Source organism: Labrus mixtus, chromosome 17 (genome assembly GCF_963584025.1).
Source record: "Labrus mixtus chromosome 17, fLabMix1.1, whole genome shotgun sequence".
Taxonomy (NCBI): Eukaryota; Metazoa; Chordata; class Actinopteri; order Labriformes; family Labridae; genus Labrus; species Labrus mixtus.
In genome coordinates, this window is record NC_083628.1 from 3,281,446 (window position 1) to 3,299,915 (window position 18,470).

General features: G+C 42.9%; 1 protein-coding gene and 1 long non-coding RNA gene across 5 annotated transcripts in view; one reads left to right on the forward strand and one right to left on the reverse strand.

The window, feature by feature from the left end:
- rasgrf2a (Ras protein-specific guanine nucleotide-releasing factor 2a) overlaps nucleotides 1–16,577 on the forward strand; it is a 40,136-nt gene extending 23,559 nt beyond the window's left edge. The window contains exons 7-29 of one of the 4 annotated variants that reach the window (XM_061060702.1): nucleotides 691–884; nucleotides 981–1,090; nucleotides 1,171–1,289; nucleotides 1,592–1,755; nucleotides 1,893–1,959; nucleotides 3,413–3,549; nucleotides 3,645–3,727; nucleotides 3,821–4,069; nucleotides 6,118–6,210; nucleotides 6,322–6,824; nucleotides 8,439–8,564; nucleotides 8,661–8,750; nucleotides 8,858–8,961; nucleotides 10,494–10,606; nucleotides 10,707–10,767; nucleotides 10,888–10,917; nucleotides 12,179–12,282; nucleotides 13,118–13,202; nucleotides 14,246–14,443; nucleotides 14,532–14,611; nucleotides 14,696–14,813; nucleotides 15,798–15,866; nucleotides 15,995–16,577. In XM_061060702.1, coding sequence (XP_060916685.1) covers nucleotides 691–884; nucleotides 981–1,090; nucleotides 1,171–1,289; nucleotides 1,592–1,755; nucleotides 1,893–1,959; nucleotides 3,413–3,549; nucleotides 3,645–3,727; nucleotides 3,821–4,069; nucleotides 6,118–6,210; nucleotides 6,322–6,824; nucleotides 8,439–8,564; nucleotides 8,661–8,750; nucleotides 8,858–8,961; nucleotides 10,494–10,606; nucleotides 10,707–10,767; nucleotides 10,888–10,917; nucleotides 12,179–12,282; nucleotides 13,118–13,202; nucleotides 14,246–14,443; nucleotides 14,532–14,611; nucleotides 14,696–14,813; nucleotides 15,798–15,866; nucleotides 15,995–16,090 — 2,993 coding nt within the window. In that variant the 3' untranslated portion in view covers nucleotides 16,091–16,577. The remainder of the gene's footprint in view (nucleotides 1–690; nucleotides 885–980; nucleotides 1,091–1,170; nucleotides 1,290–1,591; nucleotides 1,756–1,892; nucleotides 1,960–3,412; nucleotides 3,550–3,644; nucleotides 3,728–3,820; nucleotides 4,070–6,117; nucleotides 6,211–6,321; nucleotides 6,825–8,438; nucleotides 8,565–8,660; nucleotides 8,751–8,857; nucleotides 8,962–10,493; nucleotides 10,607–10,706; nucleotides 10,768–10,887; nucleotides 10,918–12,178; nucleotides 12,283–13,117; nucleotides 13,203–14,245; nucleotides 14,444–14,531; nucleotides 14,612–14,695; nucleotides 14,814–15,797; nucleotides 15,867–15,994) is intronic. The other 3 variants (XM_061060704.1, XM_061060703.1, XM_061060705.1) reach the window with 3 other exon arrangements.
- On the reverse strand, nucleotides 16,409–16,799 carry LOC132991831 (uncharacterized). The gene is made up of 2 exons (XR_009676271.1): nucleotides 16,661–16,799; nucleotides 16,409–16,586 (listed from the first exon to the last, which is right to left on the reverse strand). It is a non-coding gene; the product is annotated as an uncharacterized LOC132991831 (long non-coding RNA).
- Nucleotides 16,800–18,470: the final 1,671 nt, after the last annotated feature.

Sequence of the window (18,470 nt, forward strand, 5' to 3'; positions counted from 1 at the left end):
ACAACTGAGAGAAGCCTTCTGGTACTTTTACAAACCTGGGACCTTCTATTTCTTAAAACATTTTTTGAGGCCTCAATGGCTACGAACACTGTAGAAATAGTTCCAGTTAATCACTTTAGCAGTTAGAAACTGGGCTGTAATGACTGAAAAAAATCCCAGTCAAGGAAGGTTTAGACCTGCAAATCCTGAGATTTTTAAGAGAGGTTCTGGTTTAAAAAAAAGTCTGTCTCTGTAGGGATCCTTTCTGATATGATGTCAGACACTTAGAATAATAATCTGAGTGTGTCCAGTGAAAAAACAAATCTATTAGTTTACACGTTTTAGTTGTTGAAAAATTGCCACAAAGGTTTACATTGTAGCCATACAGCTTTTTGGTTGCTGCTGGTTGAAGCAATCTGCTCGAGCAAGAAACAAAAACGTTTTCATTTAGACAAAGAAAAAGTGTACAAAAGCTGCCCAGCTTTAAATGTTCTACATTTCCACTTTTTATATTTTTACTTAAAGCAGTTTAGCCGTGCTTGATCTCAAAAACATGGAGACATATCCATATTTTGCATACATGACATTATTTCATTTCAGGCATTAAATGTTGTTAATTTTAGCCTTTACACATATTATTTTCTCTTTTTGTCCCCTCTGGTTCTCTGTACATGTATGAGTATATGTGATGTGTTTTCTCTTTTCACCCAGCGGACCTGTTTGACATCCTTCTACCCATGTTGAACATCTACCAGGAGTTTGTGAGGAACCACCAGTACAGTCTGCAGGTTCTGGCAAACTGCAAACAGAACCGAGACTTTGACAAACTGCTCAAACAGTACGAGTCCAATGCTGCCTGCGAGGGCCGCATGCTGGAGACCTTCCTCACCTATCCCATGTTCCAGGTACAATATGCACACCTTACGCAAACATGATAAAAAACACTCTTGATAGCTTGATGAATTACCAGATATAGAGCGTGTTTTCATCTGTATTTTAAGATCCCGCGGTACATCATCACCCTCCATGAGCTGCTGGCTCACACACCTCATGAACACGTGGAGAGAAAGAGTCTGGAATTTGCCAAATCCAAACTGGAAGAGCTTTCAAAGTGAGACTCTGCTAATTTAATAGACATGTAAAGCAATAGATGGTCATAATGTTGCTAATGATGATTGTTCCTGTTGGTAGGATGATGCACGATGAAGTGAGCGACACAGAGAACATCAGGAAGAACCTCGCCATAGAGAGGATGATCGTTGAAGGCTGTGACATCCTCTTAGACACCAGTCAGACTTTTGTCAGACAAGGTGAGCTTTCCTTAGACTCTCTCTCTAAAGCTGTTTTCACATATGCACTCTGAACACTGAACAATAGTGCAGAGAACAAACTGTAGAACAGAAAAAATGGAGCAGTTTAATTACATGAACGGAGATCACGTGCAGACAGTCTATGCATTGTGCACCAGAGTCAGAGTGTAAAATGTGCGTTCACACATACAGCTCCTCCTGGAAATATCAGGGATTTTCCAGGACTTTTCTGCAGGTGTGAAAGCCCTATAAGAGACTTTTTTTACGTTATTTTCCCTGACTCTTGACTGTTGGTCCTGCAGGCTCTCTGATCCAGCTGCCGTCCAGCAGCGAGCGGGGCGTGCTCAGTAAGGTCCGGCTGGGCTCCCTCTCACTCAGGAAAGAGGGAGAGCGACAGTGTTTCCTGTTCACCAAACACTTCCTCATCTGCACCCGAACATCCGGAGGAAAGCTTCACCTGCTCAAGGTCAGCCTCAGCTGTTAACACACGTCCCATTAACAGGAGAGATGTTACTGAAATCAGCCCCCAAAATTGAACAACAAACTTTGAAGTAAAAAAGTCTAAAATAAAAGAGGAATTTTCTTGTTTTTCTTCCCGAACAGCAAGGAGGAACGTTGTCTCTGATTGAGTGCACTCTGATTGAAGAGCTGGATATCAGTGATGAAGACTGTGAGTATTTAAACGTCTGCTCATATGTAACCCTGATGGATTTGATACTTCACACCAGTTAGGGATGTCAAAATACAAGAATTTCCATATCAACACGTTTCGATACCATGGCAACAAATAAAGAAGTCCTAAGAATGAGTCTATATTCTTGTTTTAATCATTTTTGTATAAGTTGCACAAATATGGTAACCACGCTTTGATGGAAGGATGGATGGATGGAAGGAAGGAACAGTGGATGGATGGATAGAAGGATGGACGGATGGAAGGAACGGTGGATGGATGGAAGGATGGATGAATGGAAGAATGGATGGATGGATGGAAGGAACAGTGGATGGATGGATAGAAGGATGGACGGATGGAAGGAACGGTGGATGGATGGAAGGATGGATGAATGGAAGAATGGATGGATGGATGGAAGGAACAGTGAATGGATGGATAGAAGGATGGACGGATGGAAGGAACGGTGGATGGATGGAAGGATGGATGAATGGAAGAATGGATGGATGGATGGAAGGAACAGTGGATGGATGGATAGAAGGATGGACGGATGGAAGGAACGGTGGATGGATGGAAGGATGGATGAATGGAAGAATGGATGGATGGATGGAAGGAACAGTGGATGGATGGATAGAAGGATGGACGGATGGAAGGAACGGTGGATGGATGGAAGGATGGATGAATGGAAGAATGGATGGATGGATGGAAGGAACAGTGGATGGATGGATAGAAGGATGGACGGATGGAAGGAACGGTGGATGGATGGAAGGATGGATGAATGGAAGAATGGATGGATGGATGGAAGGAACAGTGGATGGATGGATAGAAGGATGGACGGATGGAAGGAACGGTGGATGGAATGATGGATGGAAAGAAGGATGGTTGGGAGGAACCATCGGTGGATGGATGGATGGATGGATGGATGGTTGGAAGGATGGATGGAAGGAAGTATGGATGGATGGATGGATGGATGGAAGGATGGATGGGTGAATAGATGGATGGAAGGATGGATGGTTGGAAGGATGGATGGAAGGAAGGATGGATGGATGGATGGATGATGGATGGATGGATGGAAGTATGGGTGAATAGATGGATGGAAGGATGGATGAAGGATGGATGGATGGAAGTATGGGTGAATAGATGGATGGATGGATGGATGGATGAAGGATGGATGGATGGAAGTATGGGTGAATAGATGGATGGATGGATGGATGGATGGAAGTATGGGTGAATAGATGGATGGATGGAAGGATGGATGGATGGATGGAAGTATGGGTGAATAGATGGATGTACTCGAAGCAGCTCTGAGTAAAAAAAAAAAGACTCAAGTTCTGCATCAGTTTTGGTACTTTTTGATAACATGGATTATTTGACAGATTATATTGTTTTGAAAGTATCAACACTTTTGAAAACCTTTACACCAACATTTGCATTCAACGTGTGTTTGACTTTACAGACAACGCTGCGGGTCAGGGGTTCAACCATCTGCAGTTTAAAATCGTGGTGGAGTCTCCTGACGGTCAGTCCTTCTCCGTCGTTCTCTTGGCTCCTTCACGTCAGGAGAAAGCAGCGTGGACCAGCGACATCAGCCAGGTGAGCCTCACCGTGCCAAAGCTTTTGAATCAAAGATAGTGTGGGGATAATTTGTCATTTAATGAGGGAGAATGAGTCACTGCCGTGTGTTTCAGTGCATCGATAATATCCGCTGTAACGGCCTGATGACCAGCGTGTTCGAGGAGAACTCCAAAGTTTCGGTGCCGCACATGATCAAGTAAGAAAAAAACTCAGCAGAGGAGATAACAGCATGCCAGCTGAATCCAGGTCATAGTGTTTTGACATTAACATGTTTAATTCTTCCCCTCAGGTCGGACGCTCGTCTGCACAAAGACGACGTCGACATTTGCTTCAGCAAGACGCTCAACTCCTGCAAAGTCCCTCAGATCCGATACGCCAGCGTGGAGCGGCTCCTGGAGCGCCTCACCGACCTGAGGTTCCTCTCCATAGACTTCCTGAACACGTTCCTCCACACGTACAGGATCTTCACCACAGCCGCCGTGGTCATCGACAAGCTGGCAGACATCTACAAGAAGCCGTTTACGTCCATACCTGTCAGGTAAACATCACTGCTCTCAAGCATTGAGTCAACATAACCCTAACCCTACCCTATTTAAACGTGTTTTATTATCTAATAACTAAAATGTTTTGGATTTGCTCCAGTCGATTGCCTAAGCCGACAAGATGAAATAGACTCTAATGGTTTGTAATCACTGCAGGCAGATGCAGCTGATCAAAGTACGTCCATTAAAATGTTTGATTTCTGTCAATAACTGACTGAGACTGTCCGACAACAACTACAAAAATCGATCCCATACAGAGATACAGAACGGAAACATCCATTTCTTTGTAGTTTAACTTTGCAGAACTCAGAAGTTTCTCTTCTCCTAGGATGGATGGAAGGATGGATGGATTGATGGAAGGATGGATGGAAGGATGGATGGATTGATGGAAGGATGGATGGAAGGATGGATGGAAGGAGGATGGATGGATGGAAGGATGGATGGAAGGAGGATGGATGGATTGATGGAAGGATGGATGGAAGGATGGATGGATGGATTGATGGAAGGATGGATGGATTGATGGAAGGATGGATGGATGGATTGATGGAAGGATGGATGGATTGATGGAAGGATGGATGGAAGGATGGATGGATTGATGGAAGGATGGATGGAAGGATGGATGGAAGGAGGATGGATGGATGGAAGGATGGATGGAAGGAGGATGGATGGATTGATGGAAGGATGGATGGAAGGATGGATGGATGGATTGATGGAAGGATGGATGGATGGAAGGATGGATGGATGGATTGATGGATGGATGGAAGGATGGATGGATGGAAGGATGGATGGATGGAAGGATGGATGGATGGAAGGATGGATGGATGGATGGATGGAAGGATGGATGGATGGATGGATTGATGGTTGGATGGAAGGATGGATGGATGGATGGATGGATGGAAGGATGGATGGATGGAAGGATGGAAGGATGGATGATGGAAGGATGGATGGATGGAAGGATGGAAGGAAGGATGGATGGATGGATGGAAGGAAGGAAGGAAGGATGGATGGACGGAAGGATGGATGGATGGATGGATAGAAGGAAGGAAGGATGGATGGATGGAAGGATGGATGGAAGGATGGATGGAAGGCTGGAAGGATGGATGGATGGATGGAAGGATGGATGGAAGGATGGATGGAAGGCTGGAAGGATGGATGGATGGATTTATGGATGGATGGATGGAAGGATGGATGGAAGGCTGGAAGGATGGATGGATGGATTTATGGAAGGATTGATGGATGGATGGATGGATGGATGGAAGGATGGATGGATGGATGGATTGATGGATGGATTTATGGAAGGATTGATGGATGGATGGATTTATGGAAGGATTGATGGATGGATGGATGGAAGGATGGATGGATGGATGGATGGATGGAAGGATGGATGGATGGATGGATTGATGGATGGATTTATGGAAGGATTGATGGATGGATGGATGGAAGGATGGATGGATGGATGGATGGATTGAAGGATGGATTAAAAAAATCGATCCCATACAGAGATACCGAACGTAAACATCCATTTCTTTGTAGTTTAACTTTGCAGAACTCAGAAGTTTCTCTTCTTCTTTGTATGTTTGTTTTGTGTTATTGTTTGTTACTCAGATAATTTCTCTGGTTTTAACCATCGATTTTAGACCAAAGTCTCTCAGTAATACAAACAAACAAACAAAGCGATCAAGGCCAGCAACCGCACTTTGATCGGGTATATTTCTCCCAAAAGATTTTGTTGCAGCCATTAAAGCCTGCTTCACAACTGCAGGCTGAAACAGCGACTGGTTTTAATCCCAAATGTTTTTGACCTTACAGTCAATTAGACCCCAATTTTTTTTAATGAATACGGCGCAGGATTAAATTACTGGAATCTCGTTTGCACACATTCATGCATCATCTTCCTTCTCCTCTCATTTGTCTGCCTGCAGTTAATTCACTCATCTTTCATCTCATTTTGTTCTTGTCATTCTCCTTCATCATCTATCATCCTGTCATACACTCCTCCTCCTCCTCCTCCTCCTCCCCCTCCTCTTGTCTGTCACTGTCCCAGGATCGAGCAACATTCATGTGACCGTCTGTCCATCATGTCCCTCTGTCCCGACTACACTCTGAAGATCACACAGCTGGCTCTGGACCAGTCAAAGTAAACACACAAAGCAGGACTTCACTTTTTAACCACAGGGGGGTCGGTCACAGATCAGCAGTAACACTCCTCTTCCTCTTCTTCCTCCTCTTCTTCTTCTTCTTCTCTCAGGTCTCTGGAGCTCTTCTTTGCCACCAACCAGGGCTCGTGGGCGACCGACCCATTGAACAACAAATCCCCTCGCCTGTGTCGCAAGTTCTCCTCTCCTCCTCCCCTCTCGATCCCCTCTCGCACCTCCTCCCCCGTCCACTCCCGCAAGCTCTCCCTGAGCTCGCCCGTCAGCTCGAAAGTCATGGACCTCTCGACCACCCCCACCTCCTCCGCAGCCAACTCCCCCACCTCCAGCTACTGCCCCTCCATCTCCTCCCCTCCTCCCGGCTCCGGCAGGCCCTCTTCTGGCTTCTTCTCTCCTCCGCCCACCGCCAAGCGCTCCCCGAGCCTCCCGCAGGCCTCTGGGGTGTCCTCGCCGCCCCCCGTCCCCACGAAGGCCCCTCTGGACCTGAGCCGCGGTCCCAGCTCCCCCGAGCTGAGCCCCGCCGCGGCGGAGGACGTCAGCGGGGAGCTGCCTCGCCTCGACGCCTTCTGCGGGAAGCTGAGGCGAAGCATCCGCAGGGGTATGAAGCTGGAACACAGAGGCACATGATTCACACACACACACACACACACACACACACACACACACACACACACACACACACACACACACACACACACACACACACACACACACACCTTCAGTGTTTGCAAACTCAGGTTTTAAAAACAGGTACATGCAGAGTTTAGGTTGCTCATTTGAAGCCTCGACACGGCCTTTTAAATCTGATTTATTCAACTTTTTTTTTTGCACTATAATCTGACACATCCCTGACAGTGTCCTGCCATCCCCAAAACAGACGAGGGGAGAAAGAGACATAAATGGGTCAGCGTTACCCAACGGAGGAATCATCATCGTGCTCTTAGATCACCATCTGGCTCCAGCCGACAGCTTGTTCACTATGAAAACAGCAGCAGAGCCTCTCAGGGTCACCGGAAAAAAAAAACCTCTGACAACAAACTGCAGAGGAGAAAAGAAAAAAAAAGGAATGAAAAGATAAATGGAGTTCTTACATAGCAGACAGAGACATATTGACTGAATGAATTTGGAAGCACTCCAATAAGACCCAAAATACAAAACAGCCTGGGGAGCCAGCAGGCCAAAGATACACACAAAACAACAGCCAGTCTGTTATGCAGGCTCATTCAAAGGGTAGATTCATGTTTGATTCATGCAAAGTATTTTTAGATCACTTCTAGTCTTTTTTTTTTTTTTGCAAGATTTCTCACAAAAAAAACAGCTCTTTGATGAAAATGATCAAATCATCTCAAACCAACTACATCAGTAAAACCCTGCTTTTACATTACTGCATAGATAGATAGATAGATGGATACTTTATTGATCCTGAGGGAAATTCAAAGCATCCAGTAGCAGGTTACAAAGACGTACATGACATGAAACATTTGTTACAAATTAAACCACAAAACCGACGCCCCCCCTCCCATACATATATATTAACCTGAATTTTTTTTTAAAGAATTCCCCTAGATGAATCACATTTTTTTAGCAATGTTTAAAAAGAAGAAACTTATCAAAAAAACAGACATTAAATAACAGTCAGTGCAAACATTAAGGTGCGATTTAAATAATTGTGAGTTAGCATTAAAGTGAGTAATAAGTAATAATAATGTAACTGTTGCATTTTGGATAGTAAACCAGTCTCATGGTACATTTTTTTGCAATGAGTGATTTTTTATTTCAAGGGAATTCAGTCGCATTTTTGCAGATGTCCAATCAGTGTTTGTGTTAAATATCTTATAAGACTTATAAGATGGTTTCTATACTGATCAGAGCTCTCAAGAACTGCCCTCAATGTTGTGCTTTGCCTCTGGTCACTTCCTGTCAGCACCTGTGTGTCCAATCAGACTCAAAGCTGATCGTTTGCTCTTACTCACATTGTTCCCTTTTTTCTAGATCCTTGCTTGTGTTGTTCTTACTCTCTGATGTACGTCGCTTTGGATAAAAGTGTCTGCTAAGTGAATCGTAGAATTGTAGAATATCTTCAGTTGAAGCAGTTAATTTAACAATGCATGTTGTGCTGATATAAAGAAGAGTTCTCTTGCTCATCGAGTAAAGAATGAACCACGATGCACATGTTTGAGATTTGAATCTTCGTTTTCTGTCTTTCTAAAAGCCGTCCTGGAGTCAGTGTCTCTGGACAAATTTATCCCTGAATCTCCAGCCAGCACGGAGGCAGGCGACATGTCTCCCTGCCGCTCGCCTTCTACACCGAGACACCTCCGCTATAGAACGTCAGGAGGTACATGCACACACAGATACACACATGACACACAACAGAGCTTGCATTTGCTGCTGTTTTCTCCTGATTTTCATTCTTCCCGTTGTTCCTCCGCAGTCACAGCGGGGGAGAACTCTCGTTGCGCCATGTCGCCCGCTTCGGCGTTTGCAATCGCCACAGCTGCCGCGGGCCACAGCAGCTCGCAGGGTGAGCATGCCAAGCCAAAAGACGCACCGCTAAGGACTAATGGATTTTTTGATGCTCAGACTCCTCGTGAAGTCTTAGTTTTACGTCTTTCGTTTGTTTTCTCGTAGGTTTCAACTCTGACAAAGTCTGTGACAAAGAGTTCATCATCAGGAGAGCTGCTACCAACAGAGTCCTCAACGTGCTGCGACACTGGGTTTCCAAGCACTCGCAGGTGAGTCAACGACCTGCAAAATGTACATCTCTGAGTTCTTCTATAACTCAATTAGAAGTGACTCAGACAAACATGCTCTCAGGCTGACTGGGTTGCAGGATTGAATAAAACAGGAACGTTTTGCATGTGATGGGACACCAAGTTTTCCTGCATGCAGGACGTTCAAATCAACAATATGTTACTTTTACACCTTAAAATAGTAGTTTCAAACTTCGGTTTAAAAGCACAATAACTTTCAACAGTAAGAATGGCGTCTCTTCCATGACCCCAGAGCTGCCCAGTTGCCCGTTTACTGCACTATGTAACTTGGCAGCCAGCCGGGAGTCATCTCGGAAGAAATGCATGCAGCTTTACGGCGCCTATTTCACACAACAGCCTCCAGTTTTAAAAAGAAGCTAGTTAGACCGTCGCTAATATACGGAAGAGGACGGTGACTGATGAAGCTCAGGAAAGAAAAAAGAGCGTGATCGAGCAAGAAGCTGCACAATGACACGGCAGAGTTTACATCTCTCCAGATATTATTCAATGTTTGTCAAAAAGCCATTACCTACAGTTTACATAAAAACTTGAACCATGACACTTTGGGTTAACCTTTAAGAGCCTGTTGTTGTTTGTTTTCATCCCCCCCCCCCCCTCCCATGGGTGTCCTCTCCTGTCACTGTTTCCCCCTGATGAAGGTGCTCTTTGCTCTGCGTGTCTTTTCTCCCACCCAGGAAGCATGCAGAAAGGTCAGCAGCCTCCCCAGGACACTAAAAGGACTATCACTTTCATTTAAGATTATATAAGAAGCTATTTCAGTAACCTGAATGTAGAGGCCTGAAAAGTGAACATTTAGTTGTTGTTATTTTTTCATATCAATGAACACAGATGTTGTTGCGTGTGGGCTATAACAGATTCTGTAAGCTCTGATATGTAGATGCTGTTTAGACCAAACAAACACTAAAATCATGAGCAGCTTGTATGATTTAAAAAGAATTAGATTTTTTATGTCTCTGTAGAAATCTATGAAAAGATCAATTTGAAAACATGCAACATAAATGAATGAAACATGCTCTTTTTTTTAAAGCTCTCAACAGTTTTGAAATCAGGACCTTTCCCTTAATTTTCCATTTTTCATTAAGATTTTTTATTCATACAATTCTGTTTTTGTCGAGCAGATTTTCAGCTGGTGCCGCAGAGCCAAACATAAAGTGCCTGTCACACATGACTCCATGTTTATGACGTCCTCTAGAGGGCGTCCTTTCCCTGTAAACTGCCTTCTCTCAAACTGTGGACATGATGAGAGAAAAGTGTTGTAGATTTATTATAACAGTTAAAAAGAAAATGTTTTAAATTGAACAAACTAATCCCCAATATGAACTCAAGTCAAATGTCTTTGATTCATCATATCATGGATTTCATCAAGAAAAACGACCTGACCTGACTTGTCGACTCGAGTCACTCTTTCCTGAAAACATGCTGCAATAAAAAAACAAATATGATCCCTAACTGTGTGTCAGCTGTAATCTTGTAAAAATGTGTTCCTCCACCAGGACTTTGACATGAACAGTGATCTAAAAATGGGAGTGATGTGTCTCCTGGAGGAGGTGCTGCGAGATCCAGACCTGCTGCCCCAGGAGAGGAAAGCCACCACCAACATATTAAGGTGAAAAGCCCACACACGAGAGCATCCGTCTAAAGCGCCGTCCACTGATTCACTCCTGACAACTTCTAGAATTGTTCACAAACGAGTGTTTTCTCTGCAGTGCCCTTTCTCAAGACGAACAAGACGACGCTCAGCTGAAGATTGAGGACATTTTACAGATGGTTTGTATTATTCGCTGTTATAAACTACCATAAAAACTTTAATTGCAGGACTCATTCAGATGCAGAAAGTTTATCAAAGAGTACTTTTTTTAAGACGTTGTTGAACTAATCTATCTCCAGAAAAGCTGTCCCCTACTGCACTTCATCGTGGTAAGAAGAACATTTGATTTAGAGCTCGTCTCAGTTACAGAAAAACCAGCAGCTGTACCGTTAGTGTCTTTCTCACATCCTAGTCATGGTTTAACTTCCCGATATGAAAACAGACGATGTGTTGGTCACTTGACTGGAAAAAAGTTATCTGAAGAATATAGCAAGCAAAAGTTTTTGTAGTCAAGACCACACTAACCAGGACCAGGACGTTCCAGAGACCAAAGTGCTCCGAGACAAGACCAAGACATTTAGGGATTGGGACCGAGTCAAGACCAAGAAAAATCATCCAAAAAATGAACTTGTGTGCAGGGGGCTTGTCACTCACTTAGACCGTAGCACAAGGAAGTTATTTGTTCTTTTAGAAAGACGCATTTTCCTTCTAATTAAAGTAATTATGTGGAAAAACAGCCTTAATGGTGGCCTTGACCGGTCTTGATTTCAAAATCTAGAGTCCACCCAGTCTGAGACCGAGACAAGACCGAGTAAAAATGCTTCAGATTCCAAGACGAGACCTCCAGAAAGTGGTCTTGAGAAATTAGTACAAGACTAATTTCGAGTACTTACAACACTAGAAGGTAAACACAAATAGATATCCAAGGCACTCTGTTGTTTTACAAAAAGAAAAAAGGCCTTTATTAGTTCATGGCTATAGATGAAGTTTTAGCTCATCAGAGCCTTCGTCAGGGTGCAAAGGTCATGGAAGAACGTCATTATATAGCGACATAAATTAACTGAAAAATGTTGAAACAATAGTGTACGAGAAAAGTTCAGAATATGTGAAATTATTCGTTGCAAATGAAGAGCAAAAAAAGAAATGGATTCAAGGACAATATGTACCCAATAGGTAGATATTACAGTGGGGAGAGTCAGAAATCAGGGAGAGAGAGAGCCACAGATTTGAACCTGTGCCGTCCGCTTGGAGGACTACAGCCTCTGCACATGGAGCGCACACACTACCCACTAGGCTACCAGACGTCCCTGATGGATCATTAAACTGCTATAGATCTACTTTACTCATTAGATCACTTTTTTCACTAAAGCGACAAACACATGAACTGTTTTCATCATCCCCCCCCCCAAAGAGAGGACCCACACAGAGCTCCTAAACCATTTATTTAAAAAAGAGAAAATGTCAGAATAACTTCCCGATATGTAGCGTTAGCTTCTAATGTGGTATTGTGTGTGGTAGTGTACTTCTTCTACACAGATTTTCTTTTTTTGGACAGTTCAAAGATTAATTTCAGAGCGTTTGTGTTTGCAGGCGGAGAGTCCAAAGCCCGAGTGTTTCGAGTCTCTGTCGGCGATGGAGCTGGCCGAACAGATCACTCTGCTGGATCACATCGTGTTCAGGAGTATCCCTTATGAGTGAGTACAACATGAAGCACAATATCACACGCCCCCACACTGCAAACACAGCACCAGGTACAAAGACACAAAGAGGAGAATAGACGTTTGGATGGATCTGCATTTTGCATTTTCTTTCTCGCGTCTGCTATCTCCAAATATTTACTTTTGGAGATTGAATTATGTCACCCTCAAGTAACTGTTTAAAGATTGTTTTTATGTTTTCAGTTGGTTTAATTTGATTAAATTCAAGTGTAAGTCAGCTGAACACAAACTTCATTTTCAGTAACCTACATATTAGGGCCCGACCGATATGGGATTTCTGGGTCCGATACTGATTTTAGAAATAGAAGGAAATCTGATACCGATATATTGGCCGATATCTTTCAAAGATCTATCTTAGATATGTAGAGATAGATTAAGATATGTGCAGTTATCAAACACAAAAATATAGAATGAAGATAGATGGATGCATGAACGTGCATCACCGCTTTACACTCGTAATCCACATAGCGCCCTCTGCTGGTGAAAGAGAACTGCTAATGTAATACAAAGAAACTCTAATAAAATGCTTTTTGACCGGGGAATAAATCGAGAAATATCTGCGCATATCTGTGATAAAAGTAGCCGATACCAATAGTGGATCACTGGATGAGCTAATATCGGCCGATTATATCAACTGGCTGATTTATCGGTCTGACTCTACTATGTATCAATGTTTTTAAAAAAAGTTAAGAGACATTGTATGATATTTAAAACCTGTAGGTTGTACTTGATTTGTGTATATCTGGAGCATGTATTGTATGTGTTGTTATTATACTGGGTCACTCAGCTGGGTGTGTGTGTGATCCTGCAGGGAGTTCCTGGGTCAGGGCTGGATGAAGGTGGATAAGACAGAGAGGACTCCGTACATCATGAAGACCAGCCAACATTTTAATGATGTAAGAATCTATATGGTCTTTATTTCCCAGAGTCTTAAACACATTGAACCAGCTGGAGGGGCGGGACCAGACCAAACTGGGGCACTGACTTACACACGGGTGGTATAGAAAGAACTAACAGCCTTTATTCACCCTTTCCATCTCCACTCATCATTTCTACTTTAACTGCTAACATTATATAATTATTGCATTCCATGGCAACATCTAAATCTTCTTAGCTTCATTCTTTAAAGAGGACATATAATCCCCCTCCTCCACCTTTTCAAACAGTCCCCCTGTGGTCTAAATGAAACATCTGTGCTGTGCTTTGGTCAAAATATAACATGAATCAAGCACCAGAGGAGGTTTGTGACCCTGTATAAACCAGCTCTCTCAGAACGCTCCGTTTTGGTGTGTGTGTCTCTTTAAATGCAATGAGCCCCTCCTGAGTTTTCCCCGTAGACATCACTCCTCTGTAGAGAGAATAAAAATGTCGGACCTGCACAAAAGTTTTGTTCTAGGCTGGGGGTGGAGTCCATGGGTGGAGATACCAGGGGAGGGGAGGGGATTTTTTTTTTACCAGAATCCCACTGTGACATCACAAGGAGAGCACATTTAAAATGGAGCATTTTTCTCTGTGTTGTAAGACTTATGCAGACCACAAACAAAGGACTGGATGGGTTTATTTCACATGTTGTGGGTCGGTAGACACTCAGGTTACCCAAATAAATGTTCAAAAACACTGTACAAGTGGATTTTTCATAATATGTCCCCTTTAAAAGATTACTATGTGACTTTCAGAGCACATCCATCCATCCGTTATGGTCTGCTTATTATTTTTAATGCTTATTCTTTTTAAATTATATATAGAGCACAGAGACGCTGTTTGCTCTCTTAGGGGAGCATTCAACCCCCTGCATGTGTTTTGTGAATTTGGCTGTGTCTTTTTGACCCGGTGGAACAAAAAACATAAAATCCTTTTGTGAGTCAGGCGCTGAGTGGAGGTTAATGTCCGACAAGGTAAAAAAAGACCTTTAAAGTCACTTCTTCTTCTCCCTCTACAGATGAGTAACCTGGTGGCGTCTCAGATAATGACTCACACTGACGTGGGCTCCAGAGCCAGCTCCATTGAGAAGTGGCTCGCTGTGGCCGACATCTGCCGCTGCCTCAACAACTACAACGGCGTGCTGGAGATCACGTCCGCTCTCAATCGCAGCGCCATCTTCAGGCTGAAGAAGACGTGGGCAAAAGTCTGCAAACAGGTCGGAGTCGGATCAACCGGTTGTGAGAAGAATCTCTGCGTGAAACCTTTTTTTAATATTTGTCCTTTGTTTATTTTTATTTTTTAAGACAAAGTCTCTGATGGACCGGCTGCAGAAGACGGTGTCATCAGAAGGGAGGTTCAAGAACCTGCGAGAGACTCTGAAAAAGTAAACACTGCTCCTTAACAGAGAAACAAATAAAGCTCTGAATGTCGTTACAAACGGTCTTATATCTGCTCCATGTCCATGCAGCTGTAACCCTCCGTGTGTCCCGTACCTGGGCATGTACCTCACAGACCTGGCCTTCATTGAGGAGGGGACGCCGAACTTCACAGAGGAGGGCCTGGTTAACTTCTCCAAGATGAGGATGGTAATGACATTTCTCCATGTGAGGGGGGGGTTACCATGGTTTCACAGGCTTAGCTAACAGTCATTTCAATCAGGAGAGACTTAATTAAGAGTGGACGATTATTGATTTAACAGTTTAGGAAACGATAGATATTCAATGACTTTGAGAGAAGGAGTCATGAAGGAGTCTAATTGCCAGAGGGGTAGCGAGGCCGACAGCAGGATAAGATACCCCCCTGATGGAGTCTAGACACTGGTGGTGGTGCTGGGATGGAGCTGACCGAGGCGGAGGAGGGTCGCAGTGATCGCCTGACTGCAGAAGAGAAAGGACAGATTTTAAAATTTGACCGCAGCAGGATGATCGGTTGAATGAGGTTGCGGCAGAATCTGGTTGGATTATTACTAAAAGAGTAAAGGCTTTATATGCAATTTTTTTGATCCAGCAGATGTCGCCCTTGAGCACCAGCATGAAACCAAAACAACTCGCGCTGCATTGTTGTGTTAGCATGCTAATGCTAGCGATCTTTATTATGCTCGTATCTTCACACTGCATGTAAATTTACCTGAAATGAGCGTGATCTAGAAACACAGTTAAGCAGTGAGTACAGTATGTTATTCTTCTTTTCTCTAGTCCCTCAATTAAACAACTTTTATACACGAGGGGAGGAGTCAGCCGGCCGTCCAGGCGATGTAAACAAAGTGAAGATAGGACTCTGAAAACTCTGAAAACATCACAGACAGTGGGACTCGGGTGTTACACCCATTGTAGACAGTCATGACTCACAGAGTTATTTTCAGAGGAGATACTTGATTTATATTATATTTAAGTATGAAAAATCACATATAAAGACTTTAATCAGCTGATGACCAGAGCAGGGAGACAGAGGAAGTGGCTAATCTAAATGAAGGAAAAAGAATGACTGTGTGTGAGAATCAAAAAAAGTCTTCCTGCTTGGACACACCCTGACTTACACTCCATTTGTCTGATTTGTCTCTTCTCTCTCAGATTTCTCACATCATTCGGGAGATTCGTCAGTTTCAGCAAGCACCTTACAGGATAGAGCACCAACCCAAGGTGACTCCACTGATTCAACCGTTTTATCAATTCTTGCAAAATCAAGCGTCTTAACTACAATCACTCACCACCTTGTCTTCTGTGTCCCTCCTCCCCTCCCCCCCCCCCCCCCCCCCCCCCCCCGCCAGGTGACTCAGTTCCTCCTGGATAAAACTCTAGTGATGGATGAAGACACCCTCTATGAGCTCTCGCTGAAGATCGAACCCCGAGTACCTCCCGGTTAATCCTTCCCTTCCCCTTTCATACACATTATTTTTAGTCTTACAATCTCAATCATGTACAAACACAACTTCAAGATTCGTCCTTAATGAAGTGAGGTTTTTGTTTCATAACCGGTTATCGTGCTCAGGATACTCAGGAGAAAAAAAGTGCCTTGTTGTAAAAAAAAAACTCTGCTGTGTAAATAATATAAACAAGAATGAAGTAAAACACACAAACACAACTCTGCCATATGACTGTAGAAGTTCTGTTTTCAGCTAATGAACCTGGCACTAGAGAGTAACCTTTGCTGCTACCATACAGTCTGCCTCTGTAGTCTCACATGTACGTATTGTCGGATGAGTTAGCTCATTTTGTAAGATGAACACAGTTTCCAAATAGTTTTTTTTTGGACCTTACAGCTTTAAAGTGAGAATCTGTATGTGTTAAAATGACACGCCTGCACCACAGAAACGATGCTAACGCAAGCTGCATGTTGCAGAAGCAAAAAAAGAATTGTTTCTTCAACGTGGTTAACGTTGAGGAACGGCCAAAGTTTGGTCAGATTTTAGAATGGGAGAGCAGGAAGAGTCGACATGATTTGGATTAAAGTCAAACTTTCAGAATAAGGGCCAGACATGAGGACGAACTAAGAGGAGGAAGTTGAGGGGTTTTTTTGTTTGTTTTTTTAAACTTTAGAAGTCCAAACGTTCAGAAGAAAACCAAAGTGTCAAAAACAAAGTCACACTCTAAAATAAAGTTATAAGGGGGGGGAGCGGGGAGGGGGTATTTTTAAACCTCATCTTGCCAGAGAGAGAGAGAGGTGCGCTGGTACGTCCGTCCTCTAAATGCACTGATTGAGGCGCGACGTCTCAAGTTTTAAAAACTGAAGCGAATGCCTTTGCTTTAACACTTTCCAGGAGCTGCTTGGTTTAAGATAATCGTTGTGATAAACATCCTCATCATCCATCAATCAAGCGATCTTTATTTGTATAGCGCCAATTCATAACAAATGTTTTATCATGACACTTTACAAAAGAGCAGGAAGTAGATCTTACTCTTTGTTGTATTATCGACAAAGACCCAACATTAATCATCATCAGCACTCGGCAACATTTAGCAAATGTAAAAAGTCCACACACCGCAGATCACCACTTGATAGTGGGGATGTGGAGGGAAACATTTCAAAACGTGGGAAGCGCTGCATGCTGACGTTGTTGAAAAGCTTGTTTTTAACAGCCCTGTGGACAGACCACTGCAGGCATCTTAGCCGCTAGATATAAAGGCATGTATACGCCTTTCAGACTCATGCTGTGACATCATCAACACGATCAGCTCAAAATGTTGAGGAAAAAAAATATGCTTTAAACTTTTTTTTCTGACCATATTGACTAGCTTTCTTGAAATGCAAATAATGTGTTTTGTGATTGTTCACCCCCTAAAGAAAAAAACTTAAAAAGTACTTCTCTTGAAATTATAACTGGATTTGATTTGAACTGGACTTCAAATTGTACAGGAGACTCAGAAAGTAAGAACTTCCTGTTTTTGTCTTTTCTATTCCCCCGTTCATCACCTGTCTTTCTAAGGGCTTTCTGAGCTTGTTAAAAGGTGATGCAGGCATATGAAAAAACTTCTGAATGAAATAAACACGAGCCTGTCGATCATGCACCATGCGATATATAACACTTGCGTGCTGTTAGGTAATTGACAAGATTTCTGGAACAGCTGCAGTACAGTTAAATCCTATAATTAACCATTAATTATCTCCTGTTTCCGTTGGTGTTGATGCCGATTCATATTGAGTAATTAGGCTTTTACTTGACCATTTTTAAATCTTTACTCATCAGTTCACACTTATGTTTTTGCAGTCGCTGATGTTTTGCATTTGCATGTTGCAGCGGACACACATTCCAAATGAGAAAATATGATCAAGATATCGCCATAATTTATATTTCTTCAAAATGCACGCGTCATTTTCTTTCTGTCAGACACGAGTCATTTTGTATCAGATGATCTGCTGTTTGAATGATCCTCTCTGCTTCTCTTTTTGAAAGAGTTGGCCTCAAAGCTTTCTTAAATGCTCCGGATTCTCCGCACAGTTTTTCTGTCATTATTAGCTCCTCGTCAATGTGATATTAGAGTCATATTTATATTTCAAACCTTGTTTACTGTATACTTTAAATAGTGATATCTTTATAATATCCGGTGAAAAAGAATGTCAATAGACTCTGAAGTTGTTTTTAGCATGATTGTCACTCTTTCCTTAAGAATACTGTCATCCTGTAGTTTACTGAAAACGTTTTATGAAGTTAAATCTTTTTATTTCGACACATTCCTGACGTCAGGAATCTTGAAAAGCTTCAGGCTTGGATATATAAGATCATTGATTTCTTACATTCCTGCAAA